Source organism: Megalobrama amblycephala, linkage group LG7, assembly GCF_018812025.1.
Source record: "Megalobrama amblycephala isolate DHTTF-2021 linkage group LG7, ASM1881202v1, whole genome shotgun sequence".
Lineage (NCBI taxonomy): Eukaryota > Metazoa > Chordata > Actinopteri > Cypriniformes > Xenocyprididae > Megalobrama > Megalobrama amblycephala.
Window position 1 is genome coordinate 45115767 of NC_063050.1, and position 19696 is coordinate 45135462.

Genomic DNA, 19696 nt, shown 5'->3' on the forward strand with positions numbered 1-19696 from the left:
GGTCAACATATTTTGTTGATCCTGGAACAACATTCTAGTCTGAAAATTTAACCTTAACCCTATTCCTACCCCTAAACTTAACCCTACCCAAAAGTTATCCCAAAAATCAGAGGGAAATGATAGATGAAAAACACTGATGTAGAAGCACCAATTCATGATTTTAAGCCTAAACTTGACAATCTGTAAACTTGTCCCTGAAATCTGATTGGTTGATTTGAATGTTGTTCCAGGATCAACAAAAATGTTGACCCAGGAACATGTTGAACTCAGCAATATCAGGTTATGCGTTAACATTAGTTAATGAAAACACAACTGTTCATTGTTAGTCCATGTTTGCTTGGGTCCATGAAATAATATAAACAGATACAACTTTTGATTTTGAAGAGTTAGTTCAGCCCAAAATGAAAACTCTGTCATTAATTACTCGCCCTCATGTCATTCCAAACCCGTAAGACTTTTGTTCATTTTCAGAACACAACCGAAGATCTTTTTGATGAAATCTGAGACATGTCTGTCCTTCCATAGACTGCCTTTTCAACTTGATCTTTGAGTTCATAAAGAGATCGGAAAACGAATCCATATGAATTGAGCAGTTTAGTTTCTGAAGAGACTCGATCGCTTTTTATGATGAACAGATTTAATTTAGGCTTTTACTCACATATAAACCTTGATCAGCGAACATCAATGCGTAACCAGTGAGGTTCATTCTCCTGTGTTACACAGCACATTTGAGCTTCCGGAAGAGGTTTGTTCTCGTGCGTCATTTAAGTTCGGTTAAGCATCTGTTTATGTTCGCTAATCAAGGTTTATATATGAGTAATTAAATTAAATCCGATCATCAAAAAAAGCGATCGAGTCTCTTCAGAAAATTTTGACTAAATCACTCACTTCAAATGGATTCATTTTCCAATCTCTTTATGAACTTTTTGAAGCATCACAGATCAAGTTGCAAAGGCAGTCTATGGACAGACATCTCTCAGATTTAATCAAAAATATCTTAATTTGTGTTCTGAAGATGAACGAAAGTCTCAAGTGTTTAGAACGACATGAGGGTGAGTAATTAATAACAGAATTTTCTTTTTGGGGTGAACTAACCCTTTAACACTGTATTAGTAAATTGTTGAAACTAAGATTATTAAATTCTTTAGAAGCATTTTTCAATGTCACTTCATGTTAACTATTGTTAACAAATGAAACCTTAGAGGTAAAGTGTTAGCAATTACATTTTAAAAGATATTAAAATAGAAAACAGTTATTTTAAATTGTAATAATATTTCACAATATTACCGTTTTCTGTAACAGATGTCTTTCAAAAATTCTGAACGGTAGTGTATGTTTATATTTATATAAGAATATAATTTAAGATTAAATAAGATTAATATATAGATTAAATAAGATTAATATATTTCTTATTTAAAATTAATTAAGAAATATACTTATAAAGAATTTGTATTGCCCTAGAGACTTTCCAGATACCAAAACTATCCAAAAACAAAAGAAAAGAAAAACTAAAGAGAAAATCTGCTCCTGGAACATATTTAAATCATTAAAACTATTAAATTAGTATTTGGGCTATAATCTCTGTTCTGATTATGTGCAATATATAGTGATTGTAAAGGACGGAACACAGAATTGAAGGTTCTGATTCATGATATCCTATACTGGGATATAGATATGAATATCTATAACTGAAGAAACAGCTCTGTACTTTGATCATGTGTACAATATAGACATGATCTTTAGGCGCCCTCACTCACCTAGGGCGGACTCTGTGCTCTGAACAGTATCTCCTGCGGACACCACCGACACACTGTCAACTGGAGTTCCACCTGAGGATGCAGCAGTGGTTGATGGGACGGATGCAGCTGCGGAGACTGTGCTCATTCCTGGTGAGGGAGCCCCACCTGCTTTCTTGGGTGCCACAACAACACTCCTGTGAAAGAAAAAAAGAGCAAAAAATAGCAAAAAAGATTGCTATTTGAAATAAATGCTATTCTTTTGAACTTTCTATTCATCAAATAATCCTTTACTGTCAATAAAATAATCAAAAAAGACTTTTGAACAGTAATGTATTTTTTACTATCAGTATTGTTATCATTATAAAAGAAAATATTATTCTTTTTTTTCCTTTTTTGTGGGTCAAATGGTGTAGCTTAAAATAATTTGATGCCTTAGATTGCCTTAGATTTAGTCTTTTTTAATGTCTCACAAACAGCAGTGGAAAATAGACTGTGATGCTTTGATAAATACACAGAGCCAGGGAATCAAGTACTCCGTCAAAAAACCATTAGCTCTTGTTCCATCGTCGGCCCTGTAACGATGAGACTGATGATGTCGGCTAAATATGCTGCACATAATGCGATTTAGCATAAAAAGCCGCCCAGCTCACACAACACAAGAAGCCCATTTACCGTGTTAGTGTAATTAGAGCCCTGTTTCCCTGACACAGAATATTCCATAATGGCAGCATCTATCTTCCGACCAATCAATGGTCTCCCAGCTCCTGTCACTCAGAGCTCTAAACTTTGTGATTGATTAAAGCTGGCGGTGTGTTATGGTCTAGTAGCTACTGTGAGTCGCAGTACAGTGTCATGTCTTGTGATGATCCGATAAACAAGTTGATTTGCGGTTAGGTGAAGACTGAAGGACTGAACATTTCTTCAAAATTCAGGTTCATCCTGAAGGTTGTGTTGTGTGCAATTGTGAAAAATATTTTGCGTTCACAATTCAGACATTGAGTTGTTTTGAACTATGCATAGTATATGTGATATAATAATAACAAAAATAACTAAAATAATATATAATAATAACAAAAATTCAAGTCAAATGAAACATAAAAGCTAATTTATTATAGTTGCTTTTCCATACTTTCCAAAACAACAAAGGGCAGTCATGGAATTTGTTCATGGAAACCGTTCACACAGTGTGAGCAAGCATTCTGGTATCTTAGCTATGGACATTTCCATTTGGGTCCAAATTTATGCCTCTTTTCCAGGTAAAGCGATGCTAACAGATGGCTACATCATGCTCCTCATCCTGCTGTTTACCAACTGACTGGTAAGGATTTTAATATTAACAAAGTTGTTTGCATGGACATATATGGTTGTTGCACTATTGCATACAAGATTGTCTTGTAATGTTTTAATACATACGCACTCATCCGAACAATGGGTCTCATTCATGAAACACGAGCAGAACGAATTTTTTTGTAAATCGTGTGTAAAGTGGTTCTGGCATAAATTTTCGGATTCATTAAAATGTTCGAATTTTCCAAATGTTAGTTGGTACGAAAGAAATCTACACCTGCTCCCAGCCACGCGTAAATAGTGTGTTTAACATCCGACGTTTTGCTCATTAATAAGGCTGCATTTTTAATTCACCTTAATCGGGTACATATTTACACAGCATTTTTCTAAAAAATATTATATATAGTAATTGTAATGTATAGGCTAATGTAGATATGCTCGATGATGATGGTGGTCCTCCTCCAGTTTGAATACGATTTTTTTCGAAGTGAACTAATTCGTTTTTTGCATTCAAAAAATTCTTTTCACTTCTGGGACTGTTCGATTAACAGATGAAACTCCATTAACAGCATCTGTAACATGCTGCCAAGCTTCCTTTTTTTAGGACCTGATACGCCACTATGTACGCTTGAAAATAAAATGTGGCGTTTTGAATGAACTTCTGATAATAAAACTTCAATTTCTGCATCTGAGAATGTTTTCTTTTTCATTCGCTTTTGAGAAGACATGTTGAAATCCTTCGTTCGTTGTCATAATATGATGCTCATATATAGTTGTCAGTCGGATTTAATGGGAGGGATTTATGGTAATTGAGAATGAGCGTGCATGCGCATCCCATTTACGACTGATTGGAATTCATTAACACACACACACACATTTCACTATCACATCTGACGTTTACAAAGTATTTGTGAATCAGGAGAAGAGTTTTCGGGAAGGTCTCTTTACGCGCAAATCACTCACATATTTACTCGTATATTTACGAATGTTTCATGAATGAGACCCATTGCAAGTATTAAGGACGTAATAGCAAACAAATTAGAGCATGTTACAAGAGAAACGTGAAAATAATGTGCAGCAAAAAACCTTATTTTGGTGTGCAAGATATCGAATCTAACAATTTTTGACTTGACATTGGGAATTTTTAAGTAAAAAAACTGTATTTATGGACTAACGGAAATGCTGGTATGGTCTATTTTTGTTGGTTTTGCCCCTCTTAGAGCTTTCTTTTGTGCTCCGCTAAAAAAACTAAATAAAAGCAAATCACTTTGGAACATGAGGGTAAACGTAAAGTATTATTAAAGAAAAGAATGCATGTAGTAATAGGGCTGCACTATGTATCGATTTAGCATTGATATTGTGCTGTGCGCATCCACGATAGTCACATCGCAGGAAGTGTAATGTCTAGTATAGGGATCTTTAATCCATACAGACCAGGCACCATGGTTTAAACGTATGTGATTCTCGGACTAACTGCAAAGTTAATGATCATAGAGCGAAAGTTCATCATTTGCAAGTGATTTAGGTCCTGTCAGTTGTGCGCACTGTTTTCTTTGCATGCACACACACAGAGTCCCAGACAGCACATGAACTCCGAATTCAGTTTACTTCCATGCCTATTTGTGCTTGAACGGACACATACATGCAAAATTAAATCAAAATGTCTGTCTCTGCGAGTATCCTTGTAAACACAGTTGCTTATGGCTTGGATAACGCAAACAAAGAATACGGATGTGTATCATTGTATTGGATCTGCGCATTTTTGTCTTAAAGTGACAGCAGGCTAATATTCTTACTGCTTTCTGTGTCATACATGTTACATACAAAGAAAAAAAAAATCACTTTTGCAGCTTTAACACAGGTTGATTATATTCAGTTTAAACAGTGAAGGCTATACAGCAGGGGTCAGCAAGTAAGTTTTGCATCGGGCCAAAAAAAAGTTTTCGCCATTAGGTGGCAAGCCAGAACATAGTCAAAGGATAATTTAAGAAATTAATTGATGAAAAATGCAACTATAATTGCCTGTGACAGACTGTTACAGTCTCTTTTGTAACTGGTAGTGAGCTGTTACTCGGTGTTAAATCCTGTAGTAGGACAGTCATTAACAAAAAGACACATTTGTGTGGCGGTGTCTGGGTTTTACACTGCATAAATTAATAAAGCAGAGTAGTGACATGTAACCTGGCAAATATCTTCATTCACCAACTTGCAACACAGACCGCCTTGCTAAAACACATATGTGGGAGATGCAGAATGGATAAAAAATAACTTAAAAAATAAAAGAGGACTTGAATAATGGCATGTTTGACTCATGTTCTTAACAAACTATGTTTTATTTCCTTTTTCCATATTGTGAATAATAAATGTGTAACATTTTAATTAGCTTGTTACACAATGGAACCTAACTTATTGTAATAATTATTTGACGTAGTCTACTTTTACACTCAGAAAATTTACTTGGTATCCTCGCGTAGTAAACTGCATTTTTTTTATTGTTTGCAAGCTGGAGGTACGCTATTACGTCATGAGCAGAGTGATGTTAACATTGAAGATAGCTGGTGAGAGAAAATGGCACTATCAAAGAGTCTAAAGAGGAAAGTTGACAGCGAAAATGGGGCATGCAAATCCTACCTAGTTTTGTAAATGCAAAGCCAGTGTGTCTTATCTGCAACAAAGCTGTCACTGTTTGCAAAGAATATAACACCGTGTCTACACCGGACGTGATGTGACGCGTCAAAAGATAACAGAACCCATTATAATCAGTGATATTGTCTACACTGGATGTGACGCGACACAACAAATTCCCAACAGTAAACGGATTCCTCGTTCTATTTCTGCCATAGTCCAAGTCCTATGCAACGGTCAGTTTGTCGAGTTCAGTGTAGACAGCTTTTAGCTGTTGTGGCACAATGCGACGCAAAAAAAGTCGCATCTGGTGTAGACACGGTGATAATATTAGATGGCACCACGAGACAAAGATCTATTTCAGAACCAGCCACTATCAAAATAATCTGGTGGAAGAGGGCCAGATATTATTGCTGGCGGGCCAGTTTTGACCCGCAGGCTGCCTGTTGTCAACCACTGCTATACAGTGTTATTTTATTTGATTTATTTAATTAATCATTGTCTGTACCTGAATACTTACCTGAAAAATATAATGCACTGTGTATTTCATTTAATTCACCCCAATAATTTTAGATTCTAGAATGATTAATTCTTCACAAATAGAACTATTCAAGTAATTTGGTGAACTTATTTCATATCACAATATACTGTATATCGCAGAAAAACAAAATATCGCAATGTCAGTTTTTTCCAATATCGTGCAGCCCTACATAGTAAGTAACCACAGTAACACTTCCATAACATACGATAAAAAGTTAAAAGACAAAAAATTATGTCATGGTTCCTTGTTGTATTCTACATTGTCTAGAGGTAAAAATGGAAATGGTTCATATCAGCTGAAAGCCCTGACAGAGCTCTGGCCTTTCACAGCAGCTAGTGTTCAGTTTATCAGTGCTGACAGAAGGGGTAATACTACGCAGTCACCAGCTCCTCTCCAGAACACATCCATAGAGACACTACAGACTAAGGAGGCACGCTAGCATCAGATAAGAGGCGTCTAGGACAGACTGCTTCAAACGTCCCGCTGGAAGTTGCCTAGAAGCTAAAGCACAGGAACGAGAGTGTTCTTTCACCATTTCTACACATCTGCTGTCTCCTCGACTTGAAAATAGCCAGTCCAAGAAAACGAAATAGGAATTTGTAAACTGGAAGGTTCACAGTATCATGCTCATGACATCAGCATTTGCTGTGCAACAGTCTACTGTTCCAAAAACTCTATTAGAGTGCATTTCGGTTCTCTCTCAAGTGCATGTTTAGTGCTGACCGCTGGTGGGAAGGTGGGGGTGGACGGCTGCTGACGGAGGGGGGAGTGAGCGGCTGCAGCATCCATCTGCTCAAAGGCGCAGGTTTTAAATTATTCAGCACACCATTAGCCACACTTAGCCTCAACTCACTACCGCTGTCAATTAATCAGAGCTGCCAGGTGTATACCACCAGACGAGAGGCCAGTTCTGACCAGCGTCCATGGAGTTTGGATTCCAGACGCTGAATTATTTAGCAGTTTTAACCAACACTCTTGGAGACGACATGTAAACAGCATGTTTCCCGTAATCTGCACGAAAGTGAGATCGGGTGTGAGGAAATGTGTGCGAGAACCTGATCTTACTGGACACGAATCGACATTTTGTGCTGATGTTCAACAAGGGATGAACAATCAGCTTCTTCACATAGAAATAAAACAAATGCTGCTTTAAAGCATAGCCCTGCTGGTTGTGAACTTTATACTGTGTTGTTATATCGTTTGTTTAAGGCAAATAATTACCTATAAAAAAAACAAAAAAAATATTCTTTAGTGTCATCTTTGGAGGTTAGGGTACAAAGACAAAGACAGGGTACAATCTTACATAGTATGATTGGATTACCTTGAGTGTGTAAGTTTTAATTAAAACTATTTAATCGTCATCATTTTTCATCTCATTTTATGGTTGACCAAATCAAACTGTTGTCAAAAACATCAGTAATTTCGTTATCTCTGTGACATCCTAACCCCATCTCCGACCATATTTATTTGGTGACGTGTAAATCAAATTTTGTCCAGCAAGTCATTGTGACACTATTCACTGGTCTCTGGATCCTATCAGCAAATATTTGCAGACTTCATGTCAAAACAAGAGTGGGTTAAGAAAGACGTATGGTGAAATCAGGATGTTGTTGATAGTAAATAAATTTAATGTCTGGTTTACCCTTGACCCCAGGCTTGTTTTATCTGAAAGACCCTGTTTTTTCCATATATAACACTCGTAAATCCCCTGGGATTCAATCATACCACCCTGGGTGTTCCGACATACACTCTGTTAAGCAAGCATACATGCATGCCGGCACAGAGTATAACTTCAGTGAAGCACTGTGTACATAGTATGAATGGAGTTAAATGCAGCAACACTAACCACACTTCAGCAGAGGGAACAGCGGGAGAATTCATCGCTCTGGGTTTGAAATATTTGGTTGGTATTTCACTGGTAACTTATTCATATGTGTGGTGGAAGAGTGCAGCGGAAAACATCTCAAAATAGTCAAATTAACGAAATGAGACAAAAAAAAAACATGACTTAGAATGATAGAAGGAGAGTTGTAAAAAGAGAGAGAAGACAGAATGAATGGAGAGAGTATATAAGTGGACTTGGAGAACAGCAGACTCAGATCTGGAGTCGTCCAGATAACTCGGCACCTCTCCGCTGGGGGGATTCTGAGAGGAGATAAGACTTTCCCTCGCAATCTGGGAAATTGGAAGTTGACATTTGGGAAGTTGATGTCCTATCTGACATTAGACTCCATTTAAAACTATTTTAAGCAGCATTTTGATAATTATTTTATTATACATACAGATTTAATAACTTGTCTAATAATGTATTAACTACATATTATGTAGATGCATCCAAATTTAAAATTTCTTTTGAAAATTAATAAAAAGTGTAATTTAAATTATTACACATCTATTAATTCAATTAAATACAATTCATTTAAATACTTTTACAAGGTACGTTTTCATCTCACTACTATTCAAAGTGAATTCTTGGAGACAAAACATACACATACATGTAAATTAATTTAAACCTAAAATACTGATGTTGAAAAAAAAAAAAAAAAGCAAAAGAATTAAAAAAAAAAAAAAAAAGGAACTGGTGTTGAATTAGACAAAAAATATTAACTGAATTGGTGTTAGACCAGTAAAATAAAAGCATAAAGGCTTGTTCACACTATATTCAGTGGAAAATTTGGTGCGATAAACATTTTAGTTTGAATTAATGGCTGTTAATGTGTTTGTTTAGACTGAAACAAACATTAACATTTCACCATTAATACATAATTTCTTTTTACAGAGAGGTTTTCTGATTTCTTTTCCATCGCACTGTGAAAAATACAGGCTAACCAATAAGATTGATAGTTTTAGTCACTGCTGTTAGATAAAACTATGGCGGCACTGACAAATAGTCAATTAATTTGCTATGTTTATCCAATTTATTTGTCCAATGTATTTGAATTGACAAAATTAAAAAAGAAAGTTGTATTAACTTTGGGGGGTAAGCAAAACTCAAAAAGCTCATGCAAAAAAGAAAAAAATTTAATGAACTGAGTTGAGTTGTTTGAAAACATGTAAATAATGTTTGACTTTCTTCTCTGAGACAAGCGAATGTTGTTGACAAACAAAAAGTTATATTTCTGCTTGTCTATATTCACCATCTACTGTCAGAGAGCAAATTTGCATTTTCATTTAGTCCGTCTGTCATTTTTTCATGCATTGGTCTGAACAGACAAACCGCAATTAAAAATCAAGATTAAGAATCTGTGTGCCAAACAGTTGTTATGAACAGGCCTTAAGAGAAGCTTGGTTTGACTAAAGGCCTGATGGAGGACCAAGTCCTTTGAAAATATCTATATTCTTTTAGAGGTGGTGGCAGAAGCGAGCTGCAGTGACTGCTGGGAGCTTTGAGCTCATCCTCTGCAGGAGCCAGTATAATCCCTGTCCTGATACCAGCAGCGTTGTGATACCTGACAGAGCATTCCTCAGATAAAACACAAGGCCAGATCAGAGGGATGTCTCACAGATGCCCAGAGGAAAAAGAAAGGAGAGGAGATGTGAGAGAGCAGGAGGTAAACAGAAAGAAGATGACATGACATACTGCTTTCTATTTCCAACACAAAAGCAAAATCTCCCTTTTTTAGTTCTTTCTGTCTCTCCTTTTTTCTTTTTGTAATAAACCCTCTCTGGTTATGTCAGACTTATGCACAGACAATGCAGCAAATAAAAACCAGACATTGTAGACGTCCGCCAACACATAGCAATGGATCCTGTTTCCCAAAGCACCCCACCCTCCCCATGGAGCAGCAGTTACACTGAACTCTTTAAAAAACAGACAATGATGCAAAGGACGAAGAAGAAAAGAACGCACAAAAAGGCACAAAACAGTTTATGATTGGTGCACATGCAGTCTGACAGCCACCACTTATGTACACTAGTGTTCAAAAGTTTGGTGTCAGTACGATATTTTTTTAAAGAAATTAATACTTGTATTTAGCATGAATTAATTAAATTAAAATTGAAAAGTGATAGTAACAGTTATCAACTGTTCATTAGCCGCTTTTCCACCATCGGGCCAAACGGTTCTCATTGTGTAAGCGTTCCAATTCTTTCCGATGCAGACCAGCCGGTTTGTATATGGTTTCATTTTCCACTGTGGGGCTGATAAGGCCGTTCTTTGAAATGTAATACAAAAGCGTCAGTCGTTGCCTTGGTAATGCAACGAGAACAATTTGTAATAGTACCGTACCAGGATCAAGTGGAAACACAACTAGAACCGTTCCTTACCATTCCAAGAAACGTTCGGCCCGACAGTGGAAAAACAGCTATTGATAATAATAAGAAATGTTTTTTGAGCAGCAAATCAGCATATCATAATGATTTCTGAAGGATCATGTGACACTGAAGACTGGAGTAAGGATGCTGAAAATTCAGCTTTGCCATCACAAGAATAAATTATATATTCAATTCTATTAAATCAGTCATTTGATCTAATAAATTCACCTTGGTGAGAATAAGAGACTTCTTTAAAAATATATATATATAAAAAAAATAAAAATTTGTACCAACACTGAACAGTGGCGCATACTCAGAATTGTCCAATCAGAAAAATGGACACCTTACAATTCGTTAGGCAAGAAAATTGAGGAATTTAATTTTTCTGGGACAGATGGCATGGGTAATTTGAGAATCTGACTACACTGCTCATGCTGTATGTTCACTGTAGATTTAGCTCAAATATTATATATAATACAAGTTTCAGAACCGTTAACAACTGAAAATCATGATTTTTAAAAAAGAAAAAAAATAATAAAATAAAATTTGGTTCTCTGTTTTTAACACTAAACATCATGCAAATTTAATATTCATATTTTCGGTCTTGTTAGATATGAGACAAACAGCAGCACAACTGTAGAGGTTTTTTGCTGTTGTTCTTTTTTTCCATTAACCATTTCTGCCCTAACACACACACACACACACACACACACACACACACACACACACACAAATCCACTGGTGAAGAAATGTGTATGTGTATGTGTCTCCTGAGGCCCGTTTTGATGGGCTCTGCTTTTGTAAGGCTGTTTGTTTGTGTGTAGAACGGCACACTTCCACAGCAGAAGTCAAACACTCTGTGTGGGTGTCCATCATAAAATGCACACAGACCGCTGCCATAGCACACTCTAAGAGAAAACATGTTTTTTTTACAAGAAGGCAGAACAAAAAAAGGCAAAAAAAAAAAAAACAGGGGTATAAGCTTTTGTGCCTCTAGCAAAGCCTCTACATCAGTGTGCACAGATTGGCCAGTGAGCATTGATTCTTATTGGCCACTCACCTGTCAAAGGAGTGGAACTGGACGGACTGGTCACGGGAGACATCACCCACTGCACCCAGAAACCCAGGCGGTATAAGGCTGGGGTCCACCATGATGTCGTCAGAAGGTGCGCTAACGAGACTTCTCAAAATATCCTTGACATTGACGTTTTTTCCTTTGCTGTCTCTATTAGTGACCTCAGAACCTCTCCTGACTTCAGAGGACAAAGTAGACAGGGCTTCTGATACAGCGTCCGGGCCGGTCCGTGTCTCGGCATCACTGGGGATGGCTGAAGTCTTCTCACCCTCAGTGCTAGAGTCTCGGCGATGGGGAGACAAACCGTTCTCGAGATCAGACTGAACACTCTCTGAAAAAAACAAAAAACAAAAAACAAAAAAACACTAGTCCTCTGCTCAAAACATGAAATGCTGTTCTGTAGGTTCTCTGTGTTTAATATTGCAGCAGTGATATTTGTGGGTTCAGGTGGTCACCTGTGCTCCTGATAGACTGTGAGCGCTGGGCTTGTCTTTTGTCATTGTGTGGCTCCAAGATATCTCGATATTTGGATACCATGAGTACAGAGATGAAGTATACCACTGCCAGGGCCAGGAACTGAGCCTGTTTACTGTCCTCCTAAAGCACAGCACAACAATTTACAATTCATGTAGAATATTTCACAAATTAGCTAAACTACTGTATAAAAGTTTGGGAACAGTAAGATTTTTAAATTGTTTAAAAGTGACAGTAAAGGTTTACAAAAATAATTTAAAATAAATGCTGCTGTTTTGAACTTTCTATTGATAAAAAAATTCAGTCTCCACAAAAATATTAATATCAAAAATATTATGTGACACTTAAGACTGGACTAATGGCAGCTGAAAATAATAAATTACATTTTAAAAATATATTAATAGAAAACAGTTGTTTTAAATTGTAATAATATTTCAGTATTATTTATTGTTTAGTAAATAAATGAAACATTAGCTAAATGGAAGAGATGCAGTAGTTGTTTATGAGTAGTGAGTGAAGAGCCTCACTATGTCTCTGAACACTACAGCACGAAGACGATTGATGTCCATGTCCTGCAGAAGCCGGTCTAAATCTCTGATAGGAGACATCCCTCCTGTCACAATGTCCACAGGACTCTGCAAGACGTACACAAACACAGTTCACTCAGTCTCATTCAGTCTGTCCGCTCAGCACAGACAAACTTCCCACTGCTCTAATATTTGATATCAGCTGGATTTTGTCAAATCTAGGGAGTCTTTTGTTTTGCTGTTCCACATTTAGACAGCGCTGAGGCACACAGGCATTAATGTAACAGTTTTGCAAAGATTCTAAATAATAGATGAGCTGTGATTGTGGAGTGTAGGTTACACAACACATTCAGGAAGAAAAAGTGTTTTTTACTGGAACTGTAAAAAAATTACTGGAACTGTCTTATTTAAAATTACCATCTGGACAGTAGAGAGAGAAAAAGAGCAAGATAGAGGTATCCTTGGCATGATGTTGAACTTGCCTGTGCTGGTATAGACTTGGCGGCTCCCAGAAGGCTTTGCTGTCCACGGCTGCTCTCTGCACCAGACTTACCCAGGGTGTGCTGCTGACATTCCAGACAGTTTCTCACAGCCATCGCACACACTGAGGGGGAGAAAGAGTGTATGAGAGAAGGACAGACAGAGAGAGACTGTGAGGGAGCGCAACTGAGAGGTAGAAACACAGGGAAAAGACAACGTCATAGAGATGAAAGGGTACCGGAATGAAAAGATATATAGGCTAAAAGAAACATGACACATGAGAAGGTCATAGCATGATGATGAAAAAGGGCTTTATGGGGCCATAATACCACCTTATGAGTGAAACAGTGAAAACTGCAGCCACAAGTATATGACATAAAATGAAAGTTTTGAAAAATATGTACATTTCTAAGCAGCTATCAGGGTTTTGTTTGTTGCTATGTAGTTGCTGGGGTGTTCTGGATGGTTTCTAGGGCATCGCAGGTGGTTAAAAGGTGGTTGCTTACCGTCAGAGTCAAAAAAGCCCACCCATAAGTCTCTATGATATTTCAGAAGCTAGATATGGCTCGGGTTCCTCCTTTAATGTACAAGTCTAAGGGATGTTTTAACGTCCACCTGGAAGATTGTCGTAAATCTGATCGCCTAGAAAAGTAATAGCACACCTCTCCTCAAGGTATCATGTTATCATGCCTGTCTGCAGCACAAATGGTGTAGGATAAGTTAAACAACACTAGTGTTCAAAGGTTTGGGTGAGTAAGATTTTTTTTTTTTTTTTTAAAGAAATTAATACTTTGATTCAGCAAGGACACAAATTGATCAAAAGTGACAATAAAAACTTTTACATTGTTACAAAAAATTTATTTTAAATAACTGCTACTCTTTCAAACTTTCTATTCGTCAAGCAATCCTGAAAATTTGCATCACAGTTTCCACAAATATATTAAGCAGCACAACTGTTTTTAACATTGATAAGAAATCAGCATATAAGAATGATTTCTGATCATGTGACACTGAAGACTGGAGGAATGGCTGCTGAAAATTCAGCTGTGACATCAAAGCAATAAATTACATTTAAAATATATTAAAATACAAAACAGTTATTTTAAATTGTAAAAATATTACATAACATTACTATTTTTTCTGTATTTTTTTATCAAATAAATGCATAATAGTGGTGAGCAAAGGAAACTTTAAAAATGTTATAAAAATAACATTGGAACCTTACTGTAGGTTGAGGGCTTTGTTCAAAAAAGTATGCATTAGAGATGCATCAATATTACAATTCTTTAATATACCGATAACCAATACTTTCTTTCATGTCATAGATGATAATCGATAAATTGGCAGTATTAAAAAGTATACTAATTTTATTATAAATATTTTGTCTAAATGCACTAGAAGTAAAAGACAGACAGACAGACAGATAGATAGATAGATAGATAGATAGATAGATAGATAGATAGATAGATAGATAGATAAATAGATAGATTTAATTAAGTGTTAGATAATGGCAAATGTAATCTAAATGAGCCTGCAGAGTTAATTAAATGCCGGCCGCAACACTAAAAATAACATGCAAGCATAAAATGTGATATGAATTAACAAATGAACAATAATACAAAAACACTGAAACATGCTGCAAAATAGTTCTTCTCCAAGACAAAACAGTCGTATAGAGTTGAAAAAGAAAAACACATTAAACTGTATGAGGTTTGCAAAACAGATGACGTTGCTTATTCTGTGTTTAATCATTTTGGCTGGCTTCCCACCACCATGGTGCAGAAAAAACCTCTTACTGCATTTAATTTGATGTATTGCATGCTATATGTAAGATCAGTATGGTGCATGTGTGTGCGTTTTCATTTTAATGTACTGCACATGAGTTTGAGTTTGTGCTGCACAATGTGTGTGCGTGACCGTGCATGTGTATGACTCTATTCAACCCTCTATCCTCTCATACCTTGACAACTGACAAATGTAAACTCCAAAAAGCTTAGATTAAAGGTATTATTCCAGCACTGGAACGACCAGCTTTTTCCATTAGACGTTCTAGTCATTTGAACGAAAGAGCAAGCGAAAGAGAGAAAGAGAGTTATAGAAGGAGAGATGGCGGGCAAAACCTTGTTACAGATCCCAAATCAGATTACACACAGGCAGACCTCATCAAATATTCATTTTATACTTTAGCCCTCCTAAAAACAGCTTCAGTTTCTCTCTCACTCCACCAATCAGGAAGCTCCACCCTGCCCTTTGCTTTACACTGGTGAGTCGATTTAACACGCCGGCCATTTTGTTCAGTGGGTTTGGGGGTTACATGGGAGAGAGAGCCGATGTGGCAAAGCGGAGGGGTAGTAGAGTGGAAAAGTGTTATATTTAGAGGAGAGGGGTGTTTGATGGTGTCTAGATAGCATCAGGGAGGGTCATGTAGAGTGTTTGTGTGTTGTGTGTTGTGTATGTGTGTATGTGTGTGTGAGTGTGTGAGTGTGTGAGTGTGTGTGTGTGTGTGTGTGTGTGTGTGTGTGTGTGTGTGTGTGTGTGTGTGTGTGTGTGTGAGTGAGTGAGTGAGAGAGAGAGAAATGAATAATGTAACCAATCTGAACGGCTGGATTTCTGTTATGTGCTCTATAACGCTGCAGTACAGTTTGTGATACATAGACACATAAAGGAGGTGGTGCCTCAGGCTACAAAACAGCCATTAGAGTCAATGGCCTGATGACGGTCGTCATTTTAGAGCACTGCAGTGTGGAGAGCTTATAATAACACTATCAAAAAAACTCACACAAAACAGAGAGAGCGCGGGGTGGAGATGCAAGGTAAAGGCAGTCATTACCTCTACCAAATGAACCAATAGTGAGAATTCAATGAGCAAAAAGGGCTGTGCTCCAAAACCTAGTGAGCTACCTCAGTGCTCCAGACATTTAGCTTATCAACATGCTAACATCAAACTCTATTAAAATAAATTGCAAGTTGATTACCCATGAAGCTGTGAGGCTGAATTTAAGTGAAAAAAAAAAAAAAAAAAAAATCTGAAAAGTGGCTGAGAGTGCGAAAGAGAAACAGGTTGAGAAAAAAATAAGAGCAGGACATTATTTCAAAATGATGGACAGATGAAAAAGTAGGAAGAACAAACAGTGATTGAGCAGAGCAGGAAAAGAGATCATGCATTGATTTAGGGACACGTACTGTACACTAGAGTTCATAAGACATAAGATTTTGCTTATGCTCACCAAGGCTGCAAAAAACAGTAGAACTGTTAAACATTATTACAATTTAAAATCATTGTTTTCTTTTTTAATATAATTTGAAATGTAATTATTTTATAGTTAAAAACTGAATTTTCAGCAGATATGACTTCAGAAATTATTCTAATTGGCTGATTGTGTTCAGTAACATTTCTTATTATTATCAGATGAAAACAGTTGGAAATTGTGATATTTTTGTAACATTATAAATTTTCACTTTTGATTAATTTCATGTGTATTTGCTGAATAAAAGTTTTTTTTTTTTTTTTTTTTTTTAAATCTTACTGGCCCCAAACTTAGAGAAAATGAGAAATGGCCTGAAAGAAACTTTGTATTCTTCATTTTCTGTTTCCTCCATCCTAACGTGCAAGCATTTCAAAGTATATTCCATCGACGGCGAGTGTGAATGAACACACACGGCTTGTGCACCCTACCTAGTGGAGCTTTCTTTTCAAGCACTCAAATAACTCGTACATGCGCTGTTGTACGCGCAGGCACAAAAATCAGGATGCACATGGACAATGTGCGCAGACTGTGCTGATGGCGAAAATTACGTCACACAGACTGTCTGCGAGCCACAGCAAAACATGGACAAAGGAAGCATACTTTGGGCTTTAGCAAACACCACTTAAAGAAAAAGACAGAAATAAGAGATTTACCCAGACGTAGGCATTGTCTTAGAATTCCTCCAGAAGACATGTTCTTCTCTGCTTCGATTTCAGTGAAGTTGAGTGAACTGGCGAAGATAAGCACGTCCACGAGACTGATCAGCCTCTGCAAGAACATCAGTGACGCCTCAACAGCCAAACCGTGAGATGGCTCAATATTCTCCAACTCATGCTGCAAGACAGTGTAATCATCATCATCATTACTGTAACTGCAGTCTTCATCATGAGCACTATCTTCAATTAAATCTCCTTAATTCAGTGATGGTCACCTTTATCATCACCTTCACATTTCATTATCACAGCTATTATAATTAAATTACTCACCATCATTAAAGTAACATAAATGATAAACAATAAGAAGGGTCGTCACACACTATATAAAGAGATCTGTGTTCATTTAGTATATACACTGTGTCATGCGTTAGGGGTTCTCTCTGACTTTTACTTTGATGCTGTGAATGGCACGGAATACCACATTTCCTATGTTGATTGTGAGGCAAAATCTGCAGAAATTTGGTCTGATTTTCACATGATTTGTCCATTTAGACCAATGCATAAAAAAAACAGCAGAATTATACAAATTATTCTCGCTATTCACTGTTGCTTAGCAAAATAGTGCTTTGTGAGTTTGTGAGCGCAATCAAGAGAAAGGGCAGGGGATGTAGAATTTCATGAATAGCAGGTGGAACACTGCAGAAATCTGCTGAGCTTTCTGCTGACTTCTACAGGTGCATTCCATGCAGGCTTGAAAATTGCCAAACTGATGTGCAACAAATAAAGGAAGAAGTCAGACAAGTACAGTGGACTAACTTGATTATGCTACAGTTCTAGCTGTTCTTTAGTGTGACTGAAATAAGTCAAGGCAAGGAAAGTGTGTTAAATCGTGTGTACAAAGGACGTGACCGCACCACACCGGAAAAGCTTGAGGATAGAACAGGGTATCCGGTTACTGTCTGCGTGTGGAGCTAGGCCAACCTATCCCATGTAGACAGTATCACTGATTATAATTGGTTCAATTTGCTTTTGGCGCAAAGCGACATACCAATGGCTTCAGGTGTGGACAGGGGGTCTGAGACATACACACATACTAACCGAAGAGGAGGTGGCTGCAGAGAGCAGAGGAAGGATTCCTCCACAGGCCATGATGAGGTTGTCCACCACCTGAGAGACGAGATGGACGGTGTTGTGCACAAACACCACATTCTCACTGCTGTTCACAAAGTCCATAACTGTCTTAGTCGAATGACTGTGGAGAGAAGTGAGAAAATCAGTTCTGAAACATTTGCTACTGAGGCAGCAGAAGGGTAATTACAAACTATACCATATTTGACTTTATGATGACATAAAAATGTACAAAAGAAGTTTTATTTAAAAATCATCTTTCCCAAGCTCTAATTCACGGATTAAGAGCATGATATTGTAATTCAAAAATGTTCCAAGTTAACCTAATGTCTATAAATAGCAACTGTCAAATAGCACAAAAAGTGATTTCTACTCATCCCTTAAAGTGTGGTCACACTGGCAAAATTTCACAGGAAAAAAAAGCTCCATTGTCTATTGTCAATAGTGTAGCAATGTATGAAGTTCTGTTGGTCTATTCGCAAATTCATGTTACTAACCTGAAACCAGTATGAAACAGGCCTGTCACGAAAACGACTTTTTTTGTTGTTGTTGTGCGATATATTGTTCCAGAAATAATTGTGATAAATGATATTATTGTCATTTTAAGACCATTTAATGCCACTGATATAATCATAATATAACAGCATAATAATGCAAGTAGCCCTTTACACTTTCAAATGACACCAACCATTTAATTCTTTAGATCATGGATCAAAAAATGCAATATCCTAAATAAAAAACTTGAATAAATGGTAAATATTTTCTACAAAAGTGCAAAGTAACAAATAAAAAAAAAGGCACAAAAGGCACTATGGAGATTTTCCATTTACAGATTTTTCCCTGACCTTCTTTTTTCAGTAAAGTAAGGGTGCACTATTGCTGAAAACACAAACCCTACTTAGCAGTCAGATGTCTGTATAAACAAAGACATTTATATTTTCACCAGAACAGTGGATTGCGGCTTTGAAATCAAGAGCATTCAGACTTGTTGTTGTTCTTCCAAACTGTCTGTAGTTGTCAGGAAAACACTATAACGCCTCAAATAATGCCTTTTTTCACCTGTCAGTGACTGCTCTGTGTAGGAACTGCAGATGACAGCATGATTGGCAAAATGTTGGTGACATTCATTATCATGTAAACATAATGGGCGATATATTGTGTCACCAAAAATTATTGCGGTCGTGTACATATATTGCACGATAAGTCAATATATATTGATTATTGCGACAGGCCTAGTATGAAATCCTTTGCCCTCACATGAAATTCCTGATCATGTGGATTACTTGATTAAATGTGACTGCACCTAAAGATTTTTTAATCAATACTCAATACTAATATTTTTCATTTTTCTACAGTATAAACAGATATAGATATGTTATCCCTTTGCCTATTTGATATTTGGTTCTTGGTGTTCCTCTCACCTTCTCCACATCTGCACATCTGTCTCGATGGAGAAAAGCAGGTCAGTTAGAAGACGCTGGTGCATATGAGACCACTTGAACTCTGGGATACGGAACATAGTGGACCGTGCCGATGACGAGCCCTCATTGCCCTGACCTGAGGGGCTTGAGGCAGCTGCTTGATCTGAGCTCACGTTCTGCAAAATAGGCATTTATTATTCTAACATTTGTTTTATATGACCAAATGAAAAAGTAATTTTTC

General features: G+C 37.0%; 1 protein-coding gene across 5 annotated transcripts in view; it reads right to left on the reverse strand.

Annotated features, from left to right (window-relative positions):
* Positions 1–19696, reverse strand: part of lrba (LPS responsive beige-like anchor protein) — a 270378-nt gene that overhangs the window by 171083 nt on the left and 79599 nt on the right. For all 5 annotated transcript variants that reach the window (XM_048197706.1, XM_048197710.1, XM_048197707.1 and 2 more), the window contains exons 23-30: positions 19456–19631; positions 18005–18158; positions 16904–17084; positions 13005–13126; positions 12523–12630; positions 11977–12118; positions 11507–11852; positions 1758–1933 (exon numbers count right to left, since the gene is read on the reverse strand). In XM_048197706.1, the coding sequence (XP_048053663.1) occupies positions 1758–1933; positions 11507–11852; positions 11977–12118; positions 12523–12630; positions 13005–13126; positions 16904–17084; positions 18005–18158; positions 19456–19631 (1405 nt within the window). The remainder of the gene's footprint in view (positions 1–1757; positions 1934–11506; positions 11853–11976; positions 12119–12522; positions 12631–13004; positions 13127–16903; positions 17085–18004; positions 18159–19455; positions 19632–19696) is intronic.